The following is a 23,525-nucleotide window of genomic DNA, read 5'->3' as shown; positions in this document are numbered from 1 at the left end:
CTGCCTGACCACAGTGCTCTCTGCTGACACCTCTGTCCATTTTAGGAACTGCAAAAAATGTAGAAAAATGCTCCGTTGGCGTTTCCAAGGAATTCACCCAGTCGTGGGTATAGGTATAAAGTAAGTAATTTATTTTTACAGCATAAAGAAATCAAAGAAAATTCATAAAGCAAGACGTGTTTCGGGAGTCACAGCTCCCTTTTTCAATTGCAGGTGGTTGCTGTCAATTGAAAAAGGGAGCTGTGACTCCCGAAACGCGTCTTGCTTTATTATTTATTTTCTTTGATTTCTTAATGCTGTAAAAATAAATTACTTACTTTATACCTATACCCACGACTTTGGGTGAATTCCTTGGAAGTGCCACTGCAGCATTTTTCTACATTTTTTGCATTCTACATACGGATCCACCTCTGGGCTCTGTCCTCATGCTGCAGGCCTGCATACAAAGCTACCATCACCGGCAAGGGACACGCTACCCTCCACCCGGGTACCCACCTACACCGGCTAGAGACCTACACCGCACCCGGCGCTACCTCTGCTTTTTTTCCACTATATACTGCATTTTAGGAACTGTCCAGAGTAAGAGCAAATCCCCATAGAAAACCTCTCCTGCTCCGGACAGTTCCTAAAATGGACAGAGGTGTCAGCAGAGAGCACTGTGGTTAGACAGAAAGGAGTACCCCTTTAACTAAAGGTGTATGTTGCTTACTGGTTTTCCACTGAAAAATTATATTGAAGTGAAGGGTCAGGGGTATTGGATTTTCACTGCCTGACCCTATCGTATTGTGAGAAATAATTTGGCGGCATAGAAGTCTGGCTTTAGTGTACCCAGCCCCTCCCCATAGAGCACATAGTGGATCAACGAAAAAAGACCTCTGTTTGGCGCTGCTGGTTCCGTGGATGGTAGTAATAAACCGAAGTCCAGAGTAGATATAAAAGCTTGGAGGTTTATTGCAAATTCATAAAACGAGAAAACCAGTACAGAATAAAATTACGCATTTCGGGGGAGCCACCCCCTTCTTCAGATCAGAAGAAGGGGGTAGCTCCCCCGAAATGCGTAATCTTATTCTGTACTGGTTTTATTGTTTTATGAATTTGCATAAAGCTTTTATATCTACTCTACTCTAGACTTCGGTTTATTACTACCATCCACGGAACCAGCAGCGCCACACAGAGGTCTTTTTTCCTTCATCCACTATCTGCCTTTCTCCGGGAGACTGTTTCACCTCACCTGCAACCTCGGCATAGCAGCGGTTCCAGTTTCTTTGTAACCCCCTTTGTGGGTTGATATGCAAGTTTAAACTTGCTCCAAGGTGAGCATTTACTACCTAAGGGGTCCACACACCCTGCATCCCCTCTCCCCCCCAACTCTACTTCCCTTCACCCATACGGTATCTCACTAGGCGCCTTCGACGGTCTCTTGCTTTTTGTATGCAGATTAAATATAATATTCATAGCACATGCTAGTTAGTGGCTGAAGCAGTGTTTCCCAACCAGGGTGCCTCCAGCTTTTGCAAAACTACAACTCCCAGCATGCTCGGACAGCCAAAGCTGTCCGAGCATGCTGGGAATTGTAGTTTTGCAACAGCTGGAGGCACCCTGGTTGGGAAACACTGGGCTGAAGACATACCTACTAAAGAATCAGTCTGAGGATCACTATGACTACTAGAATCACCAGCACGCTCCTGCTCGGTGGAAGGCACTGTGGCATCTCCACTGGACACAGAGACCTGAAAGGAATCACATGCATATGAATCATAGTCCAATTCATACATAAAATTATATCACAATTTTTCACCCAGCTCTCTTACATGTAAATACAAATAGTGCAAACCTCGCCTAAGACAATCATCTACTCACTATGTAATAGTAATTATTTAATTCTAAGATATAATCTTATGGCTTCTGTAGTAGGATTTCAACATTTGCGGTATCTTCTGTGGGCTGCAGTGCAGGGACTGATCCAGCTTTAGTATCTACATACAACTAGCTTAATTGAAGCAAAGGATTATTTTAGCAATAAAAACAACAGAAAAGATACTTTTTGAAGAGCCTCTATAATTAAAGAGAACTGACATTCTAACAGAGATGTGTCAAATGTTTTCATTGGTCAGGGTCTCAGTACTTAGTAAAATGAACAGGGAGAAGTGCGGGCACTTCACTCCCCAGCTCGCAGTACTCTTGGTCCTTTGTAAATCTATGGGGCCATCCGTTAGAGGGGTATTCCAGGAAGTGTTTTTATTTGACTATGCTACAGGGGCTGTAAAGTTAGTGTAGTTCATAATATAGTGTCTGTACCTGTGTGTGACGGTTTTCTCACGATTCTTTTGTGACTATCGCCCCAATATTTATTTTTAACAGCATACAAAATTACTCATGTCTCGGGATTTCCCAGGTTGCAGTGCGTCGAGACTTGACATCACTAGTCAGGTGATCAGAGGGAGCCTGTCTGCTTCAATTTTGCAACAGCTGTAGGTGTTAGAAAACACTTTCAATTGGTGGCTGATGCGTGGGAGGAAGGAAAGTGATCTCAAACTTTCAAGCATGGAACTGTGGGATGTGTAGTTTAGAGAACAAAATCCAACAGGAAATACCCAGTTCTGGCAGGTAAGTACTAAAAATCACCTTATGGTGGATAACCCCTTTAAAAGCTAGACAGAGATTGTTGCAAGCCAGGGAAAGAAGCACAAGTTATAATATGTGACATAAGTGTCACAGCACTGACACCCTGACCGATCAAAACATTTGACATGTCAGAAGTTTTTTTTTTTTCCTTTTGTCAAAAACAGGGCCACTTTATTGGAAGTATGTCATCAAAAAATCCGACTCCATTTCTTATACGAATGGTAGGTTGTGTTTTTATGCAAAATATTATACCGCTATACAAAAGTAGCATAAAAAAAAATTTATAAAAAAAAAAAAAAGTGACCAATTAATTTTAGGCCAGATATACGGATTCTATCAGAGATACAAATGATAACAACACAGTGAACACACCAGATTGGTTTCATATGATAATCCTATAAACATAACCACTTACATTATCCTGTGGTTCCCCATTAGTCTCAGGACTGAGGTTCATGGCTGTCAATGAGCTGAAGATCCCGTAGGATTGTTCTGAAAAAACATGGATATGCAATAAAATTGGCAAAGTTCAGTGTATATTTGAAATACATGAAGAATCCTGGACAGAAGATTCTTGGTCCTAGAATACTATTCCAGTATAATGTAGAGTGAAGCTCAAACAGGTTTCAAGCACTGTCCTTATAAGAAACATATGTTGAGGCTTAAATGATCACTAAAACTAGTTCTGCCAACATATTTCTTGTTATTACTAGATGAAAGGGACTATAAAACTCTCCCCATAGAAATACAGGACAAGCTCTTAAAAACATCTTATAGGGGTTGTCCAGTATTTTACCTAAATCAGGTTTTGTGTGGCATTGCACCTCAGCGAAGTTTAGCCACAATATCAGAGACAAACCAGAAAGCATACGTTTTTCTAATGACGTACACTTTATTGACTGATATCACATTCATTTTGTGGGGGGGGGGGGTTAAAATTGGCTTTGTCAATAGCAACCAATCACAGCTCAGCTTTCACTTTTCCAGAGCCCATTCAGATAGGTAAGCTGATTTGTGATTGGTTGCTATAAGCAGAGCCAGACGGTTTAGATTTCTCACAGTTTTGGTTTATTCCCTCCATTTTGTTTCCACGATTACTTGCACCACTTACCGCTCTTCATCTCCACATTGGACCATACGTTGGCATTCAGAGCTTGTATTATCCGAGTGACACCAGTGGATTCTGGGAAATCATCTGTATCACAGAAGAAGTGAACAGTCAGAACATAATTCTAGGTTGGCAAAAATGCCTACTTAAATGGGCACTGTCAGATATAAAAACTTTTTATATGTTGTACATCCTGGCAAAACAATAGTTTTTCTAATATACATTTTTTTTATTCACATTTTATTAAAGAAAACTGCCTTAAAAAATCCCACCACTAGGGGTCCTCATACCTCCTGGGACACTGATGAGTCTCACAGCAACATGAACGCGTCCAAGGAGGGTCATGGACACGAGATGGCTGATTGACAAGGCTGCAGGAGGAACACAGCCTGCAGCAACACTGCTGTAACAGAGAGTTTTACCAAACATGTGCCTCCAGCTGTTGCAAAACTACAACTCCAAACATGGAGACAGTCAAAGGATGTCTGGGCATGCTGGGAGTTGTAGTTTTGCAAAAGCTGTAGGCAACACTGCTGTAAAAAAAAAAAAAAAATACAATTATCCAAACACTGTACCTCCAACTATTTCAAAACAACAAGTCCCAGCATTACAGACAACATAAGGAAGACACCCATAAATGACATAGGAAGATCTAAGTTATACACTCACCATATTGTCTTTGGTGGTAGAGCACAGGCAATCTCCAATAATCATTGTGTGTGTGTGTGTGTGTGTATACACAGCATAAAACCAGAGAGGAAAGGGTGACAGAGCAGGGCTGCCAGGCTCCAAGAGCAGTGAGTCAGCAGAGTGAGGGAGGGGAGGAGTCATCACCGTGAAGGCAAGTGTGGATACGCCCCCTCCCTTTGTGACAATTGAAAATACATTGAGCAGCTATAATATGCTATTTTAGTGAAATATAGGTGATAGAGGCATAAAAATTATATGTACATGATAAGGACGAGGTACTGAGTAACACATACTGTAACAGTTTAGTTTTTTTTGTGGGATCTGATAGGTACGCTTTAAGTTGCCAACCTACCGTCTTCATCTGGCAGCTCCTCAGGATTTAACTCCACCAACTCAAACCCATGCTGTATACACCACTCCTGGGCAGTCTGTCGGCTCACACCTGTACAAAAAGCAAAGACCCAATACTCAGCAGCTAATCATAAACGTACTAAGGGTTCATTCACACTACCATGTTTTCTGTAGATTTAAAGGGGTATTCCAGGCAAAAACTTTTTTTTTATATATCAACTGGCTCCGGAAAGTTAAACAGATTTGTAAATTACTTCTATTAAAAAATCTTAATCCTTCCAATAGTTATTAGCTTCTGAAGTTGAGTTGCTGTTTTCTGTCTAACTGCTTTCTGATGACTCACGTCCCAGGAGCTGTCCAGCTCCTATGGGGATATTCTCCCATCATGCACAGCTCCCGGGACGTGACATCATCATTGAGCAATTAGACAGAAAACTTCAGAAGCTAATAACTATTGGAAGGATTAAGATTTTTTTTAATAGAAGTAATTTACAAATCTGTTTAACTTTCCGGAGCCAGTTGATAGAAAAAAAAAAAAAAAAAGTTTTGCCTGGAATACCCCCTTTAACAGTGTAAATCAATGTTATTAAATGCTTGAACAAATCCATAGAAAACCTTGTGTGAATGTACCATAAAAGATTAAAATAAACAAAAAAAGGACTGATGAAGTTAACTAAATTTCATCCTTAGAAAAAAAAAAAAATCATCCTTAAAAAGAGTACTCCAGTGGAAAACAAATGTTTTCAAATGAACTGGTGCCATGAAGTTAAAACAGATTTGTAAATTCCTTCTTTTAATAAAATCTTACTCCTTCCAGTACTTATCAGTTGCTGTATGCTCCAGAGAAAGTTGTGTGGTTCTTTCCAGTCTGAACACTGTGCTCTCTGCTGACACCTCTGTCCGTGTCAGGAACTTTCCAGAGTAGGAGCAAATCCCCACAGAAAATCTCTCTTGCTAAGGACAGTTCCTGACATGGACAGAAGTGGCAACCTGAGAGCACTGTGGTCAGACTGGAAAGAACCACACAACTTTCTCTGGAGCATACAGCAGCTGATAAGTACTGGAAGGATGAGTAAGTTTAAATGGAAGTAATTTACAAATCTGTAAAACTTCCTGGCACCAGATGATTTGAAAAGAATTGTTCCCCTTTAAAGCTATTTTGCATCAGCATTATCATTTCTATTCTTTAGAGAAATGGGAATTAACAGATCCCATAGATTTCAAGGGGTGATATATATTCTCTGTTAAATGTCCATTTGCATCTGTTACTCTTGAGGGGAGATTTATCAAAACCTGTGCTGAGGAAAAGTTAATCATATCATACCCATAGCAACCAATCAGAACGCTTCTTTCATTCTGGAAAAAGGTCTCTGAAAAATGAAAGAAGTGATCTGATTGGTTGCTATGAGCTACTAGTCAACTTGACCTCTGCAGAGGTTTTAATAACTCTCCCCCTTGATGTCTGTTATTTTGCTGAAAATAAATACGAGACATGCATAATTCAGAGATTAAAGAAAGCATAACCTTCATTATGAATTTCCTTAGTGACGGGAGTACTCTCAGTTTGCATCCATTGTTTGGTACTTCCATTATAATCAGTTATTGAAACTGAGCATACTCAGAAAAGGAACAATAGTTAAACAATAGGTTTAAAGTGGACTTTAACAGATAAACAAGTTTAAACAAATGTAAAGTGATAAAAACTGTCCATTGTTTTAATGGGCCATTCAAACTAATCTTTTAAAATATCAGACAGTCTGCATCTGTTAACATCCGTAAGGCTCAGTTCACATTGCCGTTGTGCTCCGTTATTTTTTATTTTTTTTATTTTAGTGCAAATTGGTTGGAGCACAACTGATACCACTGGCTCCGGACGGATCCCACTGACTTGAATGGGGTCAGGGTCAGTTATAGATCTGGTATTTTACTGGATAGAAAAAAAAAAAAAAAATAGGACATACACTATTTTTTTTCTTTGCTGAACTCCCATTGTTCTGATAGACTTGCCGACAGAACTCGGCCCAATGAGAATGAGCCCTTATACTATGTAAACAGATCATAAAGAGTACTTATCATCTTAACTCTCCCTAATCCCCCTCCCCATCTGTCCCTGACTCTCACTCACTCTATCCCCGTAATTATTTTATCTCAAAACCCCCTATAAATACCTTTTTTCTGTCCTTTTCGGCAGCTTAGTCTCCTGCCATGTGCGTGGCCCAGAAGGCGCGACTTCATCTGATGCCTGCCAGGGCTAACTTCCGCCCTTCCTCCCTTCTAATGTAAATTACTTGCAGAGTTATAGAAGATCAGATGAGGGGGAAGACAGACCCGATCCATTTTTCTTGCAGAGCAGCACTGCCCTGACATTTGGCCAGCGTGCGTCGACTCTCCTGCTCAGGGGGCAGAGCCTGATGATGCGGCTGACCAGTCAGGAGCATGCCCTGCTGTGATGTGAGCACAGCATTTGCTCTCGCCTATCTGATTGACAGGCGGGGAGCTGCGCTGAGCTTGCCTGTCTCCAGGCTGCAGTCTGATATTTCGGACTCATGCCAGGCCGGCATGAGTCCGAAATCTATACAAAGGTTTGCAGCCAGGACTGCTAGGGAGACCCCTAGTGGTCACTTTTTTTAACAGTAAAAATAAAAGGAAGCACATTTTTTATGAAAACCAATTTGAAAGTTGTTTATTATGCATTCATCTATCATATATAAAAAGTTTATTTGATGAAAAGTACTCTTTAATAGTACAGATGTCAAAGCGCTGATGCGAAGCCAGCCTTAGAAACATTTTTAACATGATCGGCAGTCTAATGTGTACTAGACTGTTATCAGCATCTTTAAAAAATCTATAATAAAACAGTTGGCAATTTTAGAGACTAGGATAAGTTTTTTAGTTATATAAAGCTCATGTACAAATATTTGCCCTTGAGAATTACTGCTTAGTTCCAGAATAAAGCCACTATACTAATATATTGGTGTGAATGAGGTCTGTTGTCCTATCCTAAGCTAGAGGCTTTGGCCCTCTGCAGGCTGAGCTGCTGTACTGCTGGTCAGTGAAGCCTTCAAGTGACACAGCATCCTCTATTAACCCCATGTTTACCCCAGAGCTGCTTCTCACCTGCATCACATGCACGATCACACACCAAGATCATGACATCCAGTAGCCAGTCTTCAAGCAGTGGAAGCCAGGGCGACACTTTCTCTAGACCAGATTTCTGTCAATGAATATAAAAATATATATAGTGTTATAGGAAGATAATATTCATGGCTGATGTAGCAAGTGCCAACATATCCCGTAGTGGTGTCATTACACACTCCGGACCCTGTCCCCAACAAGGTTAACAATCTAAATTCAAGAATCATTGTTTTTGGAGTGAGGAAACCTGTACAAACCTGGGGAGAACCTGGATTTGAACTCAGTTTTAATTCAGTCACATACTAGGTCAGTGTTTCCCAACCAGGGTGCCTCCAGCTGCTGCAAAACCAACTCCCAGCATGCCCGGACAGCCTTTGGCTGTCCGGGCATGCTGGGAGTTGTAGTTTTGCAACAGCTGGAGGCACCCTGGTTGGGAAACACTGACCTAGGTTAAAGGGGTACTACCGTGGAAAACTTTTTATTTTTTTTATTTTTTAATCAACTGGTGCCAGAAAGTTAAACAGATTTGTAAATTACTTCTATTAAAAAAATCTTAATCCTTCCAGTACTTTTTAGGGGCTGTATACTAAAGAGGAAATGTTTATCTTTTTAGATTTCTCTTATGTCACAACCACAGTGCTTTCTGCTGACCTATGCTGTTCATTTTAGGAACTGTCCAGTGCAGGAGAAAATCCCCATAGAAAACATATGTTGCTCTGGACAGTTCCTAAACTGGACAGCAGAGAGCACTGTGGTCATGACATAAGAGAAATCCAAAAATATAAAACATTTCCTCTGTAGTATACAGCCCCTAAAAAGTACTGGAAGGATTAAGATTTTTTAATAGAAGTAATTTACAAATCTGTAACTTTCTGGCACCAGTTGATAAAAAAAAAAAAAAAAAAAATATATATAATAATAATAATAATAATAATAATAATAATTTCCACAGTAGTACCCCTTTAACTCCAAGAACAAACAGACCTTTATTTACTAGCAACAATGATTGTGCCAAAACTACCATATCAGATCAGGATATGTTTCCCAATCCGGTCCCCAAGGAACCCCAAGAGGTCATGCATGGAGGATTTCCTTTATATTGCACAAACTATTTAATAAGCTTTCCTCTACAAAATGAAGCAAGACATACACATAGGATATCAAATGCTCGCTTGTGGAGTTTACCCTGTAAGAAAGGTAATGTACATTAGACGGTTGCAAATTCCCCACATTATATATAGTAGTAGCTGTTGCACCACAGGCAGAGGTGTAGGCATCAATGGCAGTGCATATTGAGATGACTGTAGGGCACAGCACTCCTGACTGCATTATACACATTAAAGGGGTTCTCCAGTGCTTAGACATCTTATCCCCTACCCAGAGGATAGGGGATAAGATGCCTGATCGTGTGAGTCCCGCCGCTGGGGACCCCCGGGATCTTGCACGCGGCACCCCGATTGTAATCAGTCCCCGGAGCGTGTTCGCTCCAGGACTGATTACCGGCAACCACACGGCCGGTGGCGTGTGACGTCACGCCTCCGCCCCCGTGTGACGTCATGCTCCGCCCCTCAATGCAAGCCTATGGGAGGGGGCGTGACAGCCATCACGCCCCCTCCCGTAGGCTTGCATTGAGGGGCAGAGCGTGACGTCACACGGGGGCGGAGGCGTGACGTCACACGCCACCGGCCGTGTGGTTGCCGGTAATCAGTCCTGGAGCGAACACGCTCCGGGGACTGATTACAATCGGGGTGCCGCGTGCAAGATCCCGGGGGTCCCCAGCGGCGGGACTCACACGCTCAGGCATCTTATCCCCTATCCTTTGGATAGAGGATAAGATGTCTAAGCACCGGAGTACCCCTTTAATACCGGGACAACTTATCCCCTATCCTTTTTTTTTTTTCACTGTGCTATGTATCTTATGATATTTTTGTCGTATGCCGCCTTTACAATCGAAATGTCAATTCATTTATTACCAGATGAGGCAAATATGTTTGATTCCTGTTCACCTATATACTCCACAAGACTGTGTTTTTTTTAATGAAATGGACATCATATAGTTGTCTTGCACGAGCTTCTATATAGGTTATCAAATGGAATAGTTTTATGCTGTATTCTATTACGTTTTCCCATCCCCAAATTTTTTTTTTTTCCCCTCACTTGTATTAGGGAGGGACCTTTCCCTGGATAGCGCCATCCTTTTTAACCCCTTAAGGACTGAGGGGTGTTCGGTTTTTGCACTTTCGTTTTTTCCTCCTCACCTTTTAAAAATCATAACCCTTTCAATTTTGCACCTAAAAATCCATATTATGGCTTATTTTTTGCGCCACCAATTCTACTTTGCAGTGACATCAGTCATTTTACCCAAAAATCTACAGCGAAACGAAAAAAAAAAATCATTGTGCAACGAAATTGAAGAAAAAATGCCATTTTGTAACTTTTGGGGGCTTCCGTTTCTACGTAGTACATTTTTCAGTAAAAATGACACCTTATCATTATTCTGTAGGTCCATACGGTTAGAATAATACCCTACTTATATAGGTTTGATTTTGTCGGACTTCTGGAAAAAATCATAACTACATGCAGGAAAATGTATACATTTAAAATTGTCATCTTCTGACCCCTATAACTTTTATTTTTCTGCGTATGGATCGGTATGAGAGCTCATTTTTTGCGCCGTGATCTGAAGTCTTTAGCTGTACAATTTTTGTATTGATCGGACTTTTTGATAGCTTTTTATTCATTTTTTCATGATATAAAACGACCAAAAATACTTTATTTTGGACTTTGGAATTTTTTTTGCACGTACGCCATTGACCGTGTGGTTTAATTAATTATATATTTCTATAGTTCGGACATTTACGCACGCGGCAATACCACATGTTTATTTACACAGTTTGTTTTTTTTGGGGGAAAAGGGGGGTGATTTGAACTTTTATTAGTTAAGGGGTTAAATGACCTTTAAAGGAGTACTCCGATGCACCACAAAAAAAAAAAAATGCCACAATGTAGCCCATTAACTGTAGCCCATTAACTTACCTGTCCAACGACCCCTCAATCTTGTTAGACGGCCCAGCCGTTCTCCTATTACGGCTGCCCGAAGTTCCTGGCCCGCGCTAGGAAAAACTACATCTCCCAGCATGCCCGCTCCTGACATCCGGCCAGCTCCTGCCCTCCCCCTGATTGAGTGACAGCGCTTAGGTGGGCGTTTGCTGAGCCGAGCCTTATGGCAGCTCAGCTCAGCGCATAAATGAATAAATTAAGTTAGGGGGAGTAGCCGACTCCGGGCTGGGAGGCCGGCACAGCCCGCAGTGACTCATGGTATCGATGAGTCACCGGGCGAAGATGGCGCCGGATCGTGAAAAAAAGGCAGTCGAGCGTCATCAAAGGCACCAGCTTCCGGCCTGATGGAAAACCGAGGAGAAGTCTGGGAAGAAGCCGATATGGACAAGGTGAGTACATTACATTGTAATATAACTTTTATTCATGCTTCTTTTCACAGGTAAAAGTTTTGCGTCGGAGTACTCCTTTCACTTTTTTTTTTCACTTTTTTTTTGCAGTGCTATAGCTCCCATAGGGACCAAGACATTTTCCCAGAAGGATTTTGGCAAAATGTAATTCTTGCTTCAATTTTTCTGTGAGTGGGATCCTCCTGGTTCTTCTGCCATAGCGTTTCATTTCATTTAAATGTCGACGGATAGTTCACGCTGACACTGATGTTCCCTGAGCCTGCAGGACAGCTAGAATATCTTTGGAACTTGTTTGGGGCTGCTTATTCACCATCCGGACTATCCTGTGTTGACACCTTTCATCAATTTTTCTCTTCTGTCCACGCCCAGAGAGATTAGCTAAAGTGCCATGGGTTGCAAACTTTTTGATAATGTTGCGCACTGTGGACAAATGCAAATCTAGATCTCTGGAGATGGACTTGTAACCTTGAGATTGTTGATATTGTTTCCTCAATTTTTGTTCTCAAGTCCTCAGACAGTTCTCTTCTGATTCTGTTGTTCATGCTTAGTGTGGCACACACAGACACACAATGCAAAGACTAAGTGAACTTCTCTCCTTTTTTATCTGCTTTCAGGTGTGATTTTTATATTGCCCACACCTGTTACTTGTCCCAGGTGAGTTTAAAGGAGCATCACATGCTTGAAACACTCTTAGTTTTCCACAATTTTGAAAGGGTGCCAATATATTTTTCCAGACCATTTTTGGAGTTTGGTGTGACATTATGTCCAGTTAGCTTTTTTCCATACACACAAAAGGGAATAAACATGTGTATAGCAAAACACATGTTACTGCAATCCTTTTCTGTCAAATACTTCATTTTCTTGAAAAATGGCAGGGGTGCCAACATTTACAGCCATGAATATATATTATAGATTAAAAATTCTTAATCCTTCTAGTACTCATCAGCCCTGTAAACCTCAGAGGAAATTGTGAAGCTATTTTCAGTCTGACCACAGTGCTCTCTGCTGACACCTCTGTCCATGTCAGGAACTGTCTAGAGTTTGTGTGTTTGCGGGGTGCTGTGTGTGTTTGTGTGGGGAGGGGGGTGGTTTATTTATTTTTAACAGTTATACCCCCCTCCCTCCTCTCTTATTCTTACCTTTGGAGAAGGAGGGGGAGGACACAGTCAGCCCTGGCAGTCCAGTGGTAAGTATGGTTTCTTCCACACAGAATGCTGTGTGGTGCATCGACGCTCCACACAGCCTGCTCTTAGGAGGACGGATCTTTTCCGATTCCTCCTCCAGTCTTCCGGGTAGCATAGCCGAAGTCCGGCGCCGATGTGAGGTGGAAACTTACGACCAGTGCAGACTTGCGACCGCTCCTCCCTTCAGCTCTCCGAAGGTTTCCGAAGCTAGAGCAGGGTGGAGCGAAGGCAGAGCAGAGGACGCAGGTCTGCACGAGAGAAAGAAGCCACGCCCCCCTCATCTCCCCCTCCCAGAGGACGCAGGTCTGCATGGGAGAAAGAAGGCAGAGCAGGGGGAGAGAGGACGTACACAGCTCCTCATCTCCCCTCCCCCTGCTCTGCCTTCGGACGCAAGTTTCCACGGGGAAAAGAAGGCAGAAGAGCAGGGGAGAGAGGACATACTCGGCTTCTCATCTCCCCTCCCTAATGATATCTATGTATGTCCCCCTTCATACATAGAATTCATGACCAGTCTGCTATGTCCCCCACCCCCTTATCCCCCGCCTGTGCAGTATGTCCCCACACATAGAAATTATTAGGCAGGGGAGATGAGGAGCCGTGTACGTCCTCTCTCCCCTGCTCTTCTGCCTTCTTTTCCCCGTGGAAACTTGCGCCCTCCGAAGGTAGAACAGGGGAGGGGAGATGAGGAGCTGTGTATGTCCTCTCTCCCCTGCTCTGCCTTCTTTCTCCCATGCAGACCTGTGTCCTACTGGAGGGGGAGATGAGGGGGGCATGGCTTCTTTGTCCAGTGCAGACCTGCATCCTCCGGGAGGGGAGATGAGGGGGGTGTGGCTTCTTTCTCCCGTGCAGACCTGCGTCCTCTGCTCTGCCTTCGCTCCACCCAGCTCTAGCTTCGGAAACCTTCGGAGAGCTGAGAGCGGTCGCAAGTCTGCACGGGTCGCAAGTTTCCATCTCACACCGGCGGAGCGAATCAAAAGGCATCCATGGTGAACTATGGCCGTGTGCCCACAGAGGGGGCCCTGCGTGCCACCTGTGGCAGGCGTGCCATAGGTTCGCCATCACTGCCCTATAGGATACATATGTTTTTCATGTGTGTTAGGCTGCATTCTTGGGTTTTACACTATGGGTGCCGGATCCAGCTGGGGGAGAGGCAAAATAAATACTACGGTTTTAGGTCCGGTCACAAAACTGGATACGGGCCAAAAATAAGCCGACCGGAGTGTTCGTTTGACTGGTCCGGCTGGGGTACGGGAGCGCACGGTTTGCCCCTCCCCAGTCGGATCCGGCACCTGTAATGTAAAACCGAGATGTGAATGCAGCCTTAAATGGATCCAGTTTTTTTTTTTCCCCCTTTTAAAAATGTATTAAAAGTTAATTTTAATTGTTTGCCTCTGTTGTGATTTTTCTTTTCTAACTTGTTTTGACCACCTAGGGTTTGTTCATTTGTTTTTCTTTTTGGCCTTATTGTCAAACCTTGTGATCTGTAGAGCACATCAATGCAGGGGATTAGGGTTTACCTAATGTTATAATATAAGACCATACTTCTCATATAGGAAGAATGTACAATAAAATTTGGTGTTTGCTGAATTGCAACTAATATCTAAAAGTATAGACTAGGCGATTATCAGGCAGTAACATACTTGAAATTTCCACCCAGCAGACAAACAACTAGTGGAAGCTATTTTAGAGTGTTTATCCGCTTTAGAGGAAAAAACACTGCCTGAAATGTTTTTCTTGGTATCCACACATTTACTCAACAGCTGTTGAATCACTCATGTGAAAAGTTAAGGAAAAGTAGCAAAACTCCGACAAAGCATACTCTCAGTTTTTGCGCATTACGTACCTTGTGTCTTTGGCTTCTGACCTCAGATGCCCTCTACTGTTGGGTAAAGGGCCAGTTTAAGGCAGTTGATTATGATTAAAGTAACCTGTGGCTTGTCCTGTTACTCTCTGGTACTTTGGTGGGCCTCCTTAAAGGGGTACTTTGCTGCTCAGAGTTTGGAACAAACTCTTCCAAATGCTGGAGACCATGCCGGGAGCTCATGGCGTCATGCCCCCTCCCATAGACTTGCATTGAGGGGTCAGGGTGTAACGTCATGAGGGGGCGGGGCTATGACGTCACAGGCTCCCGGCGCCGGCTCCAGCGTTCCGAAGAGTTTGTTCCAAATGCTGAGCAGCGGAGTACCCCTTTAAGGGACCTTCTTTAACCGGTTGCCGACGAAGGATGAGCTGGCTCGTCCTGAGACGGCAAGAGGTGTATGACACGGGCTCTCGACTCGAGCATCATACCGCGTGGCCCCCTGTTGATTCCTGTAGCTGGGGGCCGGCATTAATTGTTGACATGCGGCAATTGCCGCGGGCGGCTATTAACCCTTTAGATCGCCACTGTCAAAGTTGACAGTGGCGTCTAAAGGGACATTTAAACGCTCCCTGGCGATACACTTCTGAGGTAGCCGGAGGGGTTACCTCTCCTTCACTGCTGGCTCCTGCGCTCTGAATGATAAAGCCTGGCAGGGCCAGGCTTTGTCAATCGAGCGCAGAGCACACAGATCAGTGTGGTTTTATGAAACCACATTGATCTGTATGAGGAATCTAATGATTCCTCCTAAAAGTCCCCTAAGGGGACTAAAAGTGTAAAAATAAAAAAGTAAAAAGAAAGTTTAAAAACACACACATTAACCTCCTAGATAACCCCCTTTTCCCAAATCCCAATTCCATATAAAAAATATGTAACCATAATAAAAATAAACATATGTGGTATCGACGCATGCGTAAATGTCTAAACTATAAAAATATATCTTTAATTAAACTGCACGGTCAATAGCGTACGCGCAAAAAAATTCAAAAGTCCAAAATAGCGTATTTTTGGTCACTTTTTAGATCATGAAAATGTGAATAAAAAGCGATCAAAGAGTCAGATCAATACAAAAATGGTACTGATAAAAACTTCAGATCACGGCGCAAAAATGAGCCCTCATACCGCCCTGTACACGTAAAAATAAAAAAAGTTATAGAGGTCAGAAGATGACAATTTTAAACGTATTAATTTTCGTGCATGTAGTTAGGATTTTTTCCAGAAGTACGACAAAATCAAACCTATATAAGTATGGTATCATTTTAATTGTATGGACCTACAGAATAAAGAAAAAGTGTCAATTTTACCGAAAAATTTACTGCATAGAAATGGAAGCCCCCCAAACTTACAAAATTGTGTTTTTTCTTCAATTTTGTAATACAAGGATTTTTTTTTTTTTGTTTTGCCGTCGATTTTTGGGTAAAATTACTAATGTCATTACAAAGTCGAATTGGTGGCGCAAAAAATATGCCATCATATGGATTTTTAGGAGCAGAATTGAAAGGGTTATGATTTTTAAAAGTAAGGAGCAAAAAACGAAAGTGAAAAAACGGAAAAACCCTGCGTCCTTAAGGGGATAATCCCTCCTTTTATTCTCTGTATATCACCCTTTTATTTTTAGCAGGTCTGATTCTTTTTGTTTTGAAGGAAGTTGAACCTTTGCAAGTGTAGGTTGGTAGCAGCTTTATTTGCTTACCCAAGCTTACATGAGTATAGGGAAATGGGGAGATTTCTACAAAAGAACATAAATGCACTGAAATTAAAAACATCTACAAAGCCCTCTAAGCCAACCGAAAGACCATAATATTAAAGTGTACCTGTCTTTGAGGTGACTTTTCAGGATAAACTGTTGTGAGTGTACATAGCACTATAGTTGACTATTACATAACTTGTAACATGCATGGCATATATTTCAGCAGTTTCTCTCTCTAAGTTCAGTAGGGAATCGACCGATATTGATTTTTTAGAGCCGATACCGATAACCTGTGAACTTTCAGGCCATAGCCGATAGTCCGTGCATTTTAATCCCCCCCCCCCCCCCCACAAATGAGGGTGCGTGTGTGTGCAGGTATACCTTGATAAACTGTTTCTGGCCCCGCAGAAGCCGCTGCAGATCAATGATTTAACCCCTTCATGACCCAGCCCATTTTCACCTTCAGGACCTGGGCATTTTTTGAAAATCTGACCACTGTCACTTTAAACATTAATAACTCTGGGATGCTTTTACTTATTCTGATTCCGAGATTGTTTTTTCGTGACATATTCTACTTTATGTTATTGGTAAAATTTCACTGATATTTGTATCCTTTCTTGGTAAAAAATCTAAAAATTTCATGAAAATTTTGAAAATGTAGCATTTTTCTAACTTTGAAAGTCTCTGCTTGAAAGGAAAATGGATATTCCAAATAAATTACATATTAATTCACATATACAATATGTCTACTTTGTGTTTGCATAAAAAAATTGACAAGTTTTTACTTTTGGAAGACACCAGAGGGCTTCAAAGTTCCGCAGCAATTTTCCAATTTTCGTAATCGTAATTTTTCAGGGCCCAGTTCAGGTTGGAAGTGGATTTTAAGGGTCTTCATATTAGAAATACCCCATAAATGACCCCATTATAAAAACTGCACCCCCCAAAGTATTCAAAATGACATTCAGTAAGTGTTTTAACCCTTTAGGTGTTTCACAGGAATAGCAGCAAAGTGAAGGAGAACATTCTAAATCTTCATTTTTTACACTCGCATTTTCTTGTAGACCCAATTGTTGAATTTTTACAAGGGGTAAAAGGAGAGAAATCACCCTAAAATTTGTAACCCAATACCTCACATGCGTATGTAAAGTGTTCGGCGGGCGCAGTAGAGGGCTCAGAAGGGAAGGAGCGACAATGGGATTTTGGAGAGTGAGTTTTTCTGAAAGGGTTTTTGGGGGGCATGTCCCATTTAGGAAGCCCCTATGGTGCCAGAACAGTGGACCCCCCACATGTGACCCCATTTTGGAAACTATACCCCTCATGGAATTTAATAAGGGGTGCAGTGAGCATTTACACCCCACTGGCGTTTGACAGATATTTGAAACAGTGGACTGTGCAAATCAAAAATTGTATTTTTCATTTTCACAGACCACTGTTCCAAAAATCTGTCATACACCAGTGGGGTGTAAATGCTCACTGCACCCCTTATTACATTCCGTGAGGGGTGTAGTTTCCAAAATGGGGTCACATATGGATATTTATTGTTTTGCGTTTGTCAGAACTGCTGTAACAATCAGCCACCCTTGTGCAAATCACCTCAAATGTACATGGTGCACTCTCCCTTCTGGGCCTTGTTGTGCGCCCCCAGAGCACTTTGCACCCACATATGGGGTATCTCTGTAGTCGGGAGAAATTGCATTACAAATTTAGAGGGTCTTTTTTCCCCTTTTACCTCTTGTGAAAATGAAAAGTATAGGGCAACACCAGCATGTCAGTGTAAAAAATTTTTTTTTTTTACACTAACATGCTGGTGTAGACCCCAACTTCACCTTTTCATAAGGGGTTAAAGAAAAAGCCCCCCAAAATTTGTAAGGCAATTTCTCCCGAGTACGGCGATACACCATATGTGTCCCAAAACTGTTGCCCTGAAATACGACAGGGCTCCAAAAAGAGAGAGCGCCATGCGCATTTGAGGCCTGAATTAGGAATTTGCATATGGGTGGACATAGGGGTATTGTATGCCAATGATTGCCAAACAGGGTGCCTCCAGCTGTTGCAAAACTCCCAGCATGCCTGGACAGTCAATGGCTGTCCGGCAATACTGGAAGTTATTATTTTGCAACAGCTGGAGGCTCCGTTTTGGAAACCGTAGCGTACCAGACGTTTTTCATTTTTTGGGGGAGGGGCTGTGTAGGGGTATGTGTATATGTAGTGTTTTTTACTTTTTATTTTAGGTTAGTGTCAGTGTAGTGTAGTGTTTTTAGGGTACAGTAACACAGGCAGAGGTTCACAGCAAGTTTGCCGCTGGAAGTTTGAGCTGCAGCGCAAAATTTGCGCCATCTCAAACTTGCAGCACTCACTGTAAACCTCCGCCCATGTGAGTATACCCTGTACATTCACATTGGGGGGAGGGGGCAAACATCCAGCTGTTGCAAACTCCGAGCATGCCCTTTGGCTGTCCGTGCATGCTGGGAGTTGTAGTTTTGCAACAGCTGGAGGAACACTGGTTTGGAAACACTAAGTTAAGTAATAAACTTTTAAGTTTGGTTGCAAAATACTTGGTGTTTCCAAACCAGTGTGCCTCCAGCTGTTGCAAAACTACAACTCCCAGCATGCCCAGACTGCCCAGGCATGCTGGAAGTTGTAGTTCGGCAATATCTGAAGGATCAGATGTTGCCGAACTACAACTTCCAGCATGCTTGGGCAGTCTGGGCATGCTGGGAGTTGTAGTTTTGCAACATCTGGAGGTCCACAGTTTGGAGACCACTGTATAATGGTCTCCAATCTGTGCTCTTCCAGATGTTAGAGAACTACAACTCCCAGCATGCCTGGACAGACTGAGCATGCTGAGATTTGTAGTTTTGCAACATCTGGAAGAGCACAGATTGGAGACCATTATACAGTGGTCTCCAAACTGAGGACCTCCAGATGTTGCAAAACTACAACTCCCAGCATGCCCAGAAAGCCAAAGGCTGTCTGGGCATGCTGGGAGTTGCAGTTTTGAAACTCCCAGAGGCAGCAGTGAGATCGCTTTACGGCGATCTCACTGCTGCCAATGAAGATGCCGCACTGCTGCCGGAAACTTACCTCCGGGACGCAGCGCCGCCGGGACCGCCTGGAGGACTCCGCCCGCGCCGGGACTGCTCGGGACACCGCATGGCCATGGCCGGGTAAGTAACGCTGGGGGACGGGTAAGGGACACTTAGCAGAGCGGTGTGTGTCCCGATCCTCGTGATCGGGACTCACACACCGCGCTGCTAAGTATTCTGATAGCGAAACGCTGCTATCAGCTAGTCAGATTTGACTAGCTGATAGCAGCGATCGCTGGGGGGGGGGGGGGGGGAGGGGGAATGAAACCCCCCCCGTGGTCGAATGGTAAGATGGCTGGCTATCAGTGATAGCCACCATCTTTCCGGGCGCTGCGGGATGCCGCGAGTAGCGGCAAAAATGTTCATGACGTACCTGTATGTCATGGGTCAGGAACACCTTGCCACTCATGACGTACAGGTATGTCATAGGTCGGGAAGGGGTGAAAGCGGGTGCTTTAAATCAATGAACTGCAGCGGCTTTTGCGGGGCCAGAGACCGCCGCCACCCGCTTCTCTCCCTCTGTGTGTCCTGGGGTCCTGAGTGCAACCACCAACGCTGCCCGATTGCCTCCCCCTGCCTAGCCTCTGGCCAGAGACCGCCGCTGCCCCATTGCCTCCCCCATCCCCAGTTTTGTAATTACCTGTTCCCGGGGTCCGCGCTACTCCTGGCTCCTGCGGTGTCCTGCGCTGTTGCTGTGCGCTGCGCAATGACAAATGATGTCCTCAACGCGACGTCACCGTCAGTGGCCCGGCGCACAGTGACAGCTCAGGACACCGCCGGAGCCAGAAGTAGTGCAGATGCCGGGAACAGGTAATTATAAAACCGGGGATGGGGGAGGCAGTGGGGCAGCGGCGGTCTCTTGCCAGAGGATAGGCAGGGGGAGGCAATGGAGCAGTGTCAGTGGTTGGACTCAGGAGAGGCAGGGGGAGAGAAGCGGGTGGCGGCGGTCTCTGGTCCCACAAAAGCCACTGCAGTTCATTGATTTAAAGCGCCCGCATTATCGGCATGTTAGATGCCGATACCGATAACTTACAAATTCGTGAATATTGGCTGATAATATCGGCCAATCCGATAATCGGTCGATCCCTAATAAGTTGTAACCCTCATTGTCAGTTTTTCCTGAGCTAAGCTCTCACTGCATCTCCTCCTTCTTCTGCAGTGGTCTCCAAAATGTGGTCCTCCAGATGTTACAAAACTACAACTCCCAGCATGCCCGGACAGCCGTTGGCTGTCCGGGCATGCTGGGAGTTGTAGTTTTGTAACATCTGGAGGTCCACAGGTTGAAGACCACTGCTCTATAGAATTATTTGCACAGCATGTAGACTGATCTCTCAGTAAGTTGATCAGATCAAGATGGAGTGATCAGTGAAGGAGGTGAGGAAAGGGGTCTGATAAGTGAGATATTGTCATTTCTCAGACAAGTTTATATATCAAAAGATTTATATATGAGATGGTCACACATTGGACACTTACTGTTGTGCTGTCAAAGTATACAACAAAGGCCTGGACGGACTCTGCCACCTGAGTGGACACCTGTGTTGTGCTGGGTACAATGCAAATATTCACATTGGCTGAGTAATACTTGTTGTCTATCCTCCATGGGTACTGTCTCACTTCCTCAGCTTCTTGTTCAGGTGCAGGAAGCTGTTCTGCCCCAATTATCTCTGCAAAGAAACAAAAGAAAGTCTGTTAACTAAAATAGAAGAAGGTAGCAAACTACATGTGGTCTTATTATTAGGAGTCTATGTTTACTGATCTAAAAAAGGCAACCCGCACTCTGCTTATGGATTGGCAGGCAAGAGCAGAGGCTTCCATTTCGCCAGTGTTATTCTCCTTTAATATCAGAGTGCTCCTGTCATAGTGTCAAAAGTTTAAATCAGTGGGGGGCCAAGTGCTAAGACCGCCATCAATCCCTGCAAAAGCACAGAGCTGAGCATTTCTGTTCAGAAAGCTGAGCGTGCCATGTACAGATTCACATAAAACTTTATGAGACCGGACAGCAGAGCAGTGCCATATGGAAATGAACTGTATTCAGCTGGGCACTTCTTCTTATTTTTAGACATCAGTGGGAATCCCAGCATCCGGCCTCCAATGATCTAAACCCCTGACATGTCAGAAGTTTCTTTTAAGTGTACCCAAGCTTTGGGCAAAATTCTGACATGTCAGAGATGTGACAAAAGTTTGGTCCAGATGCTGAGAGCCAACTATTTCTAGAACAAAGGGACTGGCCTCAATCCACTTGTGTGTCTACTTACAAGTTTATTGACTTCAATCCAGTACCAGCAGCCTAATCAGATGACCAGGTGCAATGATCAAATGCCGCACCCTCAGCCAGAGGATTCATTGGAAATGTAGGTAGCATTACAGAACCTCTAAAGTGATGGATTTACATTCAATATGGAGCCTAATCTATGCCTGCCATATTAGCTAAAACAGGTAAGCACAAGGCATGCACAAGAACCTCTACATTATCCTCTAATAATAGCCTTTGCTGCACTATATAAGCATGCTTGAAAAAGGCTGAGCTGAAATGTTGCTGTAGATATGTAGTGAATAAAGCCAAATTTTGTGCATGAACTTTTTGGAGTGCTGCGCCATTGTTTGTTGGATTATATATTAGTGGTGATAAGCTATTACTTATATTAGAAAGCCCTTGAACTCCTTGCAGCCACACATGTATGCTCAATGTGAACATACACATACCAGGCACATCGTGATAAAAGTAGTAGTCCTAATCGACATTGCGTCTCCTATTGACTTTCTATTAGGCTTTCCAAACTAAAGAGCAGTGCCCGCCTCGCAGACAGTAGTAAAACACAGAGCGGCTTTCTCAGACAGCAAACTCCTCCAAAACAAATGTTATCCCAGGAATGTGCTTTGAACATGTGCCTTCTGAGCCTGGCTCGGGTGAGGCGCCCAATGTGAGCAAGAAATGTGCACACAACACAAAAAAGGCTTCTGTCAGGTTTCCCGACAACTGGCTTGTTGTCACCCCCTTTGTTGACAGGAATTAAAAATCACCTCTTCCACAACTCAACCAAAAGCATGCGAGGCTTGTTCTGGTCTGCCAGGCTCGCTCTGGTCCTGGTCTGCCAGGCTCGCTCTGGTCCTGGTCTGCCAGGCTCGCTCTGGTCCTGGTCTGCCAGGCTCGCTCTGGTCCTGGTCTGCCAGGCTCGCTCTGGTCCTGGTCTGCCAGGCTCGCTCTGGTCCTGGTCTGCCAGGCTCGCTCTGGTCCTGGTCTGCCAGGCTCGCTCTGGTCCTGGTCTGCCAGGCTCGCTCTGGTCCTGGTCTGCCAGGCTCGCTCTGGTCCTGGTCTGCCAGGCTCGCTCTGGTCCTGGTCTGCCAGGCTCGTTTTGACCACTTCACATCCTCGCTACAAAAAACCATTGCATCCCAAAAGCCATTTCCGCCCTAACTTGGAAAAGTGGATGTCGAAGTTTTGGTAGTCAGCGGACGCTACTTTATCATTACTGTAAGTTACTACAAATGATTAATCAGTTTTCCCCGACATACTTGTGCTAGTGCACCTCAGGGTGTGAGAATAATAAGACCTGCAGTATAAAGCATGGCAGAAGGTCAAAACAGCACAGTGAGCCTTGGATGATGTAGGTGGTGGATCACAAGTTACCAACATAGCTAAGTCTTCATTTACACTATGTAATGGGAACCAAAACGTAGTACCCAGTCAATTTGGCCTCTGTCAGGCTGGTATGTCAGCACCTTGTATCACCTTAGATCACGTCAATGTAATTGTTTGTTTAACCCCTTAAGGACTCAGGGTTTTTCAGTTTTTGCACTTTCGTTTTTTCCTCCTTACCTTTTAAAAATCATAACCCTTTCAATTTTCCACCTAAAAATCCATATTATGGCTTATTTTTTGCGTCGCCAATTCTACTTTGCAGTGACAGTCATTTTACCCAAAAATGCACGGCGAAAAGGGAAAAAAAATCATTGTGCGACAAAATCGAAGAAAAAACGCCATTTTGTAACTTTTGGGGGCTTCCGATTCTACGCAGTGCATATTTCGGTAAAAATGACACCTTATCATTATTCTGTAGGTCCATACGGTTAAAATGATACCCTATTTATATAGGTTTGATTTTGTCGCACTTCTGGAAAAAATCATAACTACATGCAAGAAAATTTATACGTTTAAAAATGTCATCTTCTGACCCCTATAACTTTTTTATTTTTCCACGTAGAGGGCGGTATGAGGACTCATTTTTTGCGCCGTGATCTGAAGTTTTTATCGGTACCATTTTTGTTTTGATCAGACTTTTTGATCACTTTTTATTCATTTTTTAATGGTATAAAAAGTGACCAAAAATGCG

The 23,525-nt window shown here is 43.5% G+C and overlaps 1 protein-coding gene across 1 annotated transcript in view; it reads right to left on the bottom strand.

Annotated features, from left to right (window-relative positions):
• The window catches only part of AAGAB (alpha and gamma adaptin binding protein), a 32,604-nt gene that overhangs the window by 2,678 nt on the left and 6,401 nt on the right, over positions 1–23,525 (bottom strand). The window contains exons 2-7 of the mRNA XM_056571653.1: positions 20,668–20,858; positions 7,892–7,988; positions 4,776–4,865; positions 3,737–3,820; positions 3,041–3,117; positions 1,631–1,730 (exon numbers count right to left, since the gene is read on the bottom strand). Of these exons, the coding sequence (XP_056427628.1) occupies positions 1,631–1,730; positions 3,041–3,117; positions 3,737–3,820; positions 4,776–4,865; positions 7,892–7,988; positions 20,668–20,858 (639 nt within the window). The remainder of the gene's footprint in view (positions 1–1,630; positions 1,731–3,040; positions 3,118–3,736; positions 3,821–4,775; positions 4,866–7,891; positions 7,989–20,667; positions 20,859–23,525) is intronic.

The sequence above is a fragment of the Hyla sarda genome, chromosome 4, assembly GCF_029499605.1.
Source record: "Hyla sarda isolate aHylSar1 chromosome 4, aHylSar1.hap1, whole genome shotgun sequence".
Lineage (NCBI taxonomy): Eukaryota > Metazoa > Chordata > Amphibia > Anura > Hylidae > Hyla > Hyla sarda.
This window is presented reverse-complemented; position numbering and strand designations above follow the sequence as displayed.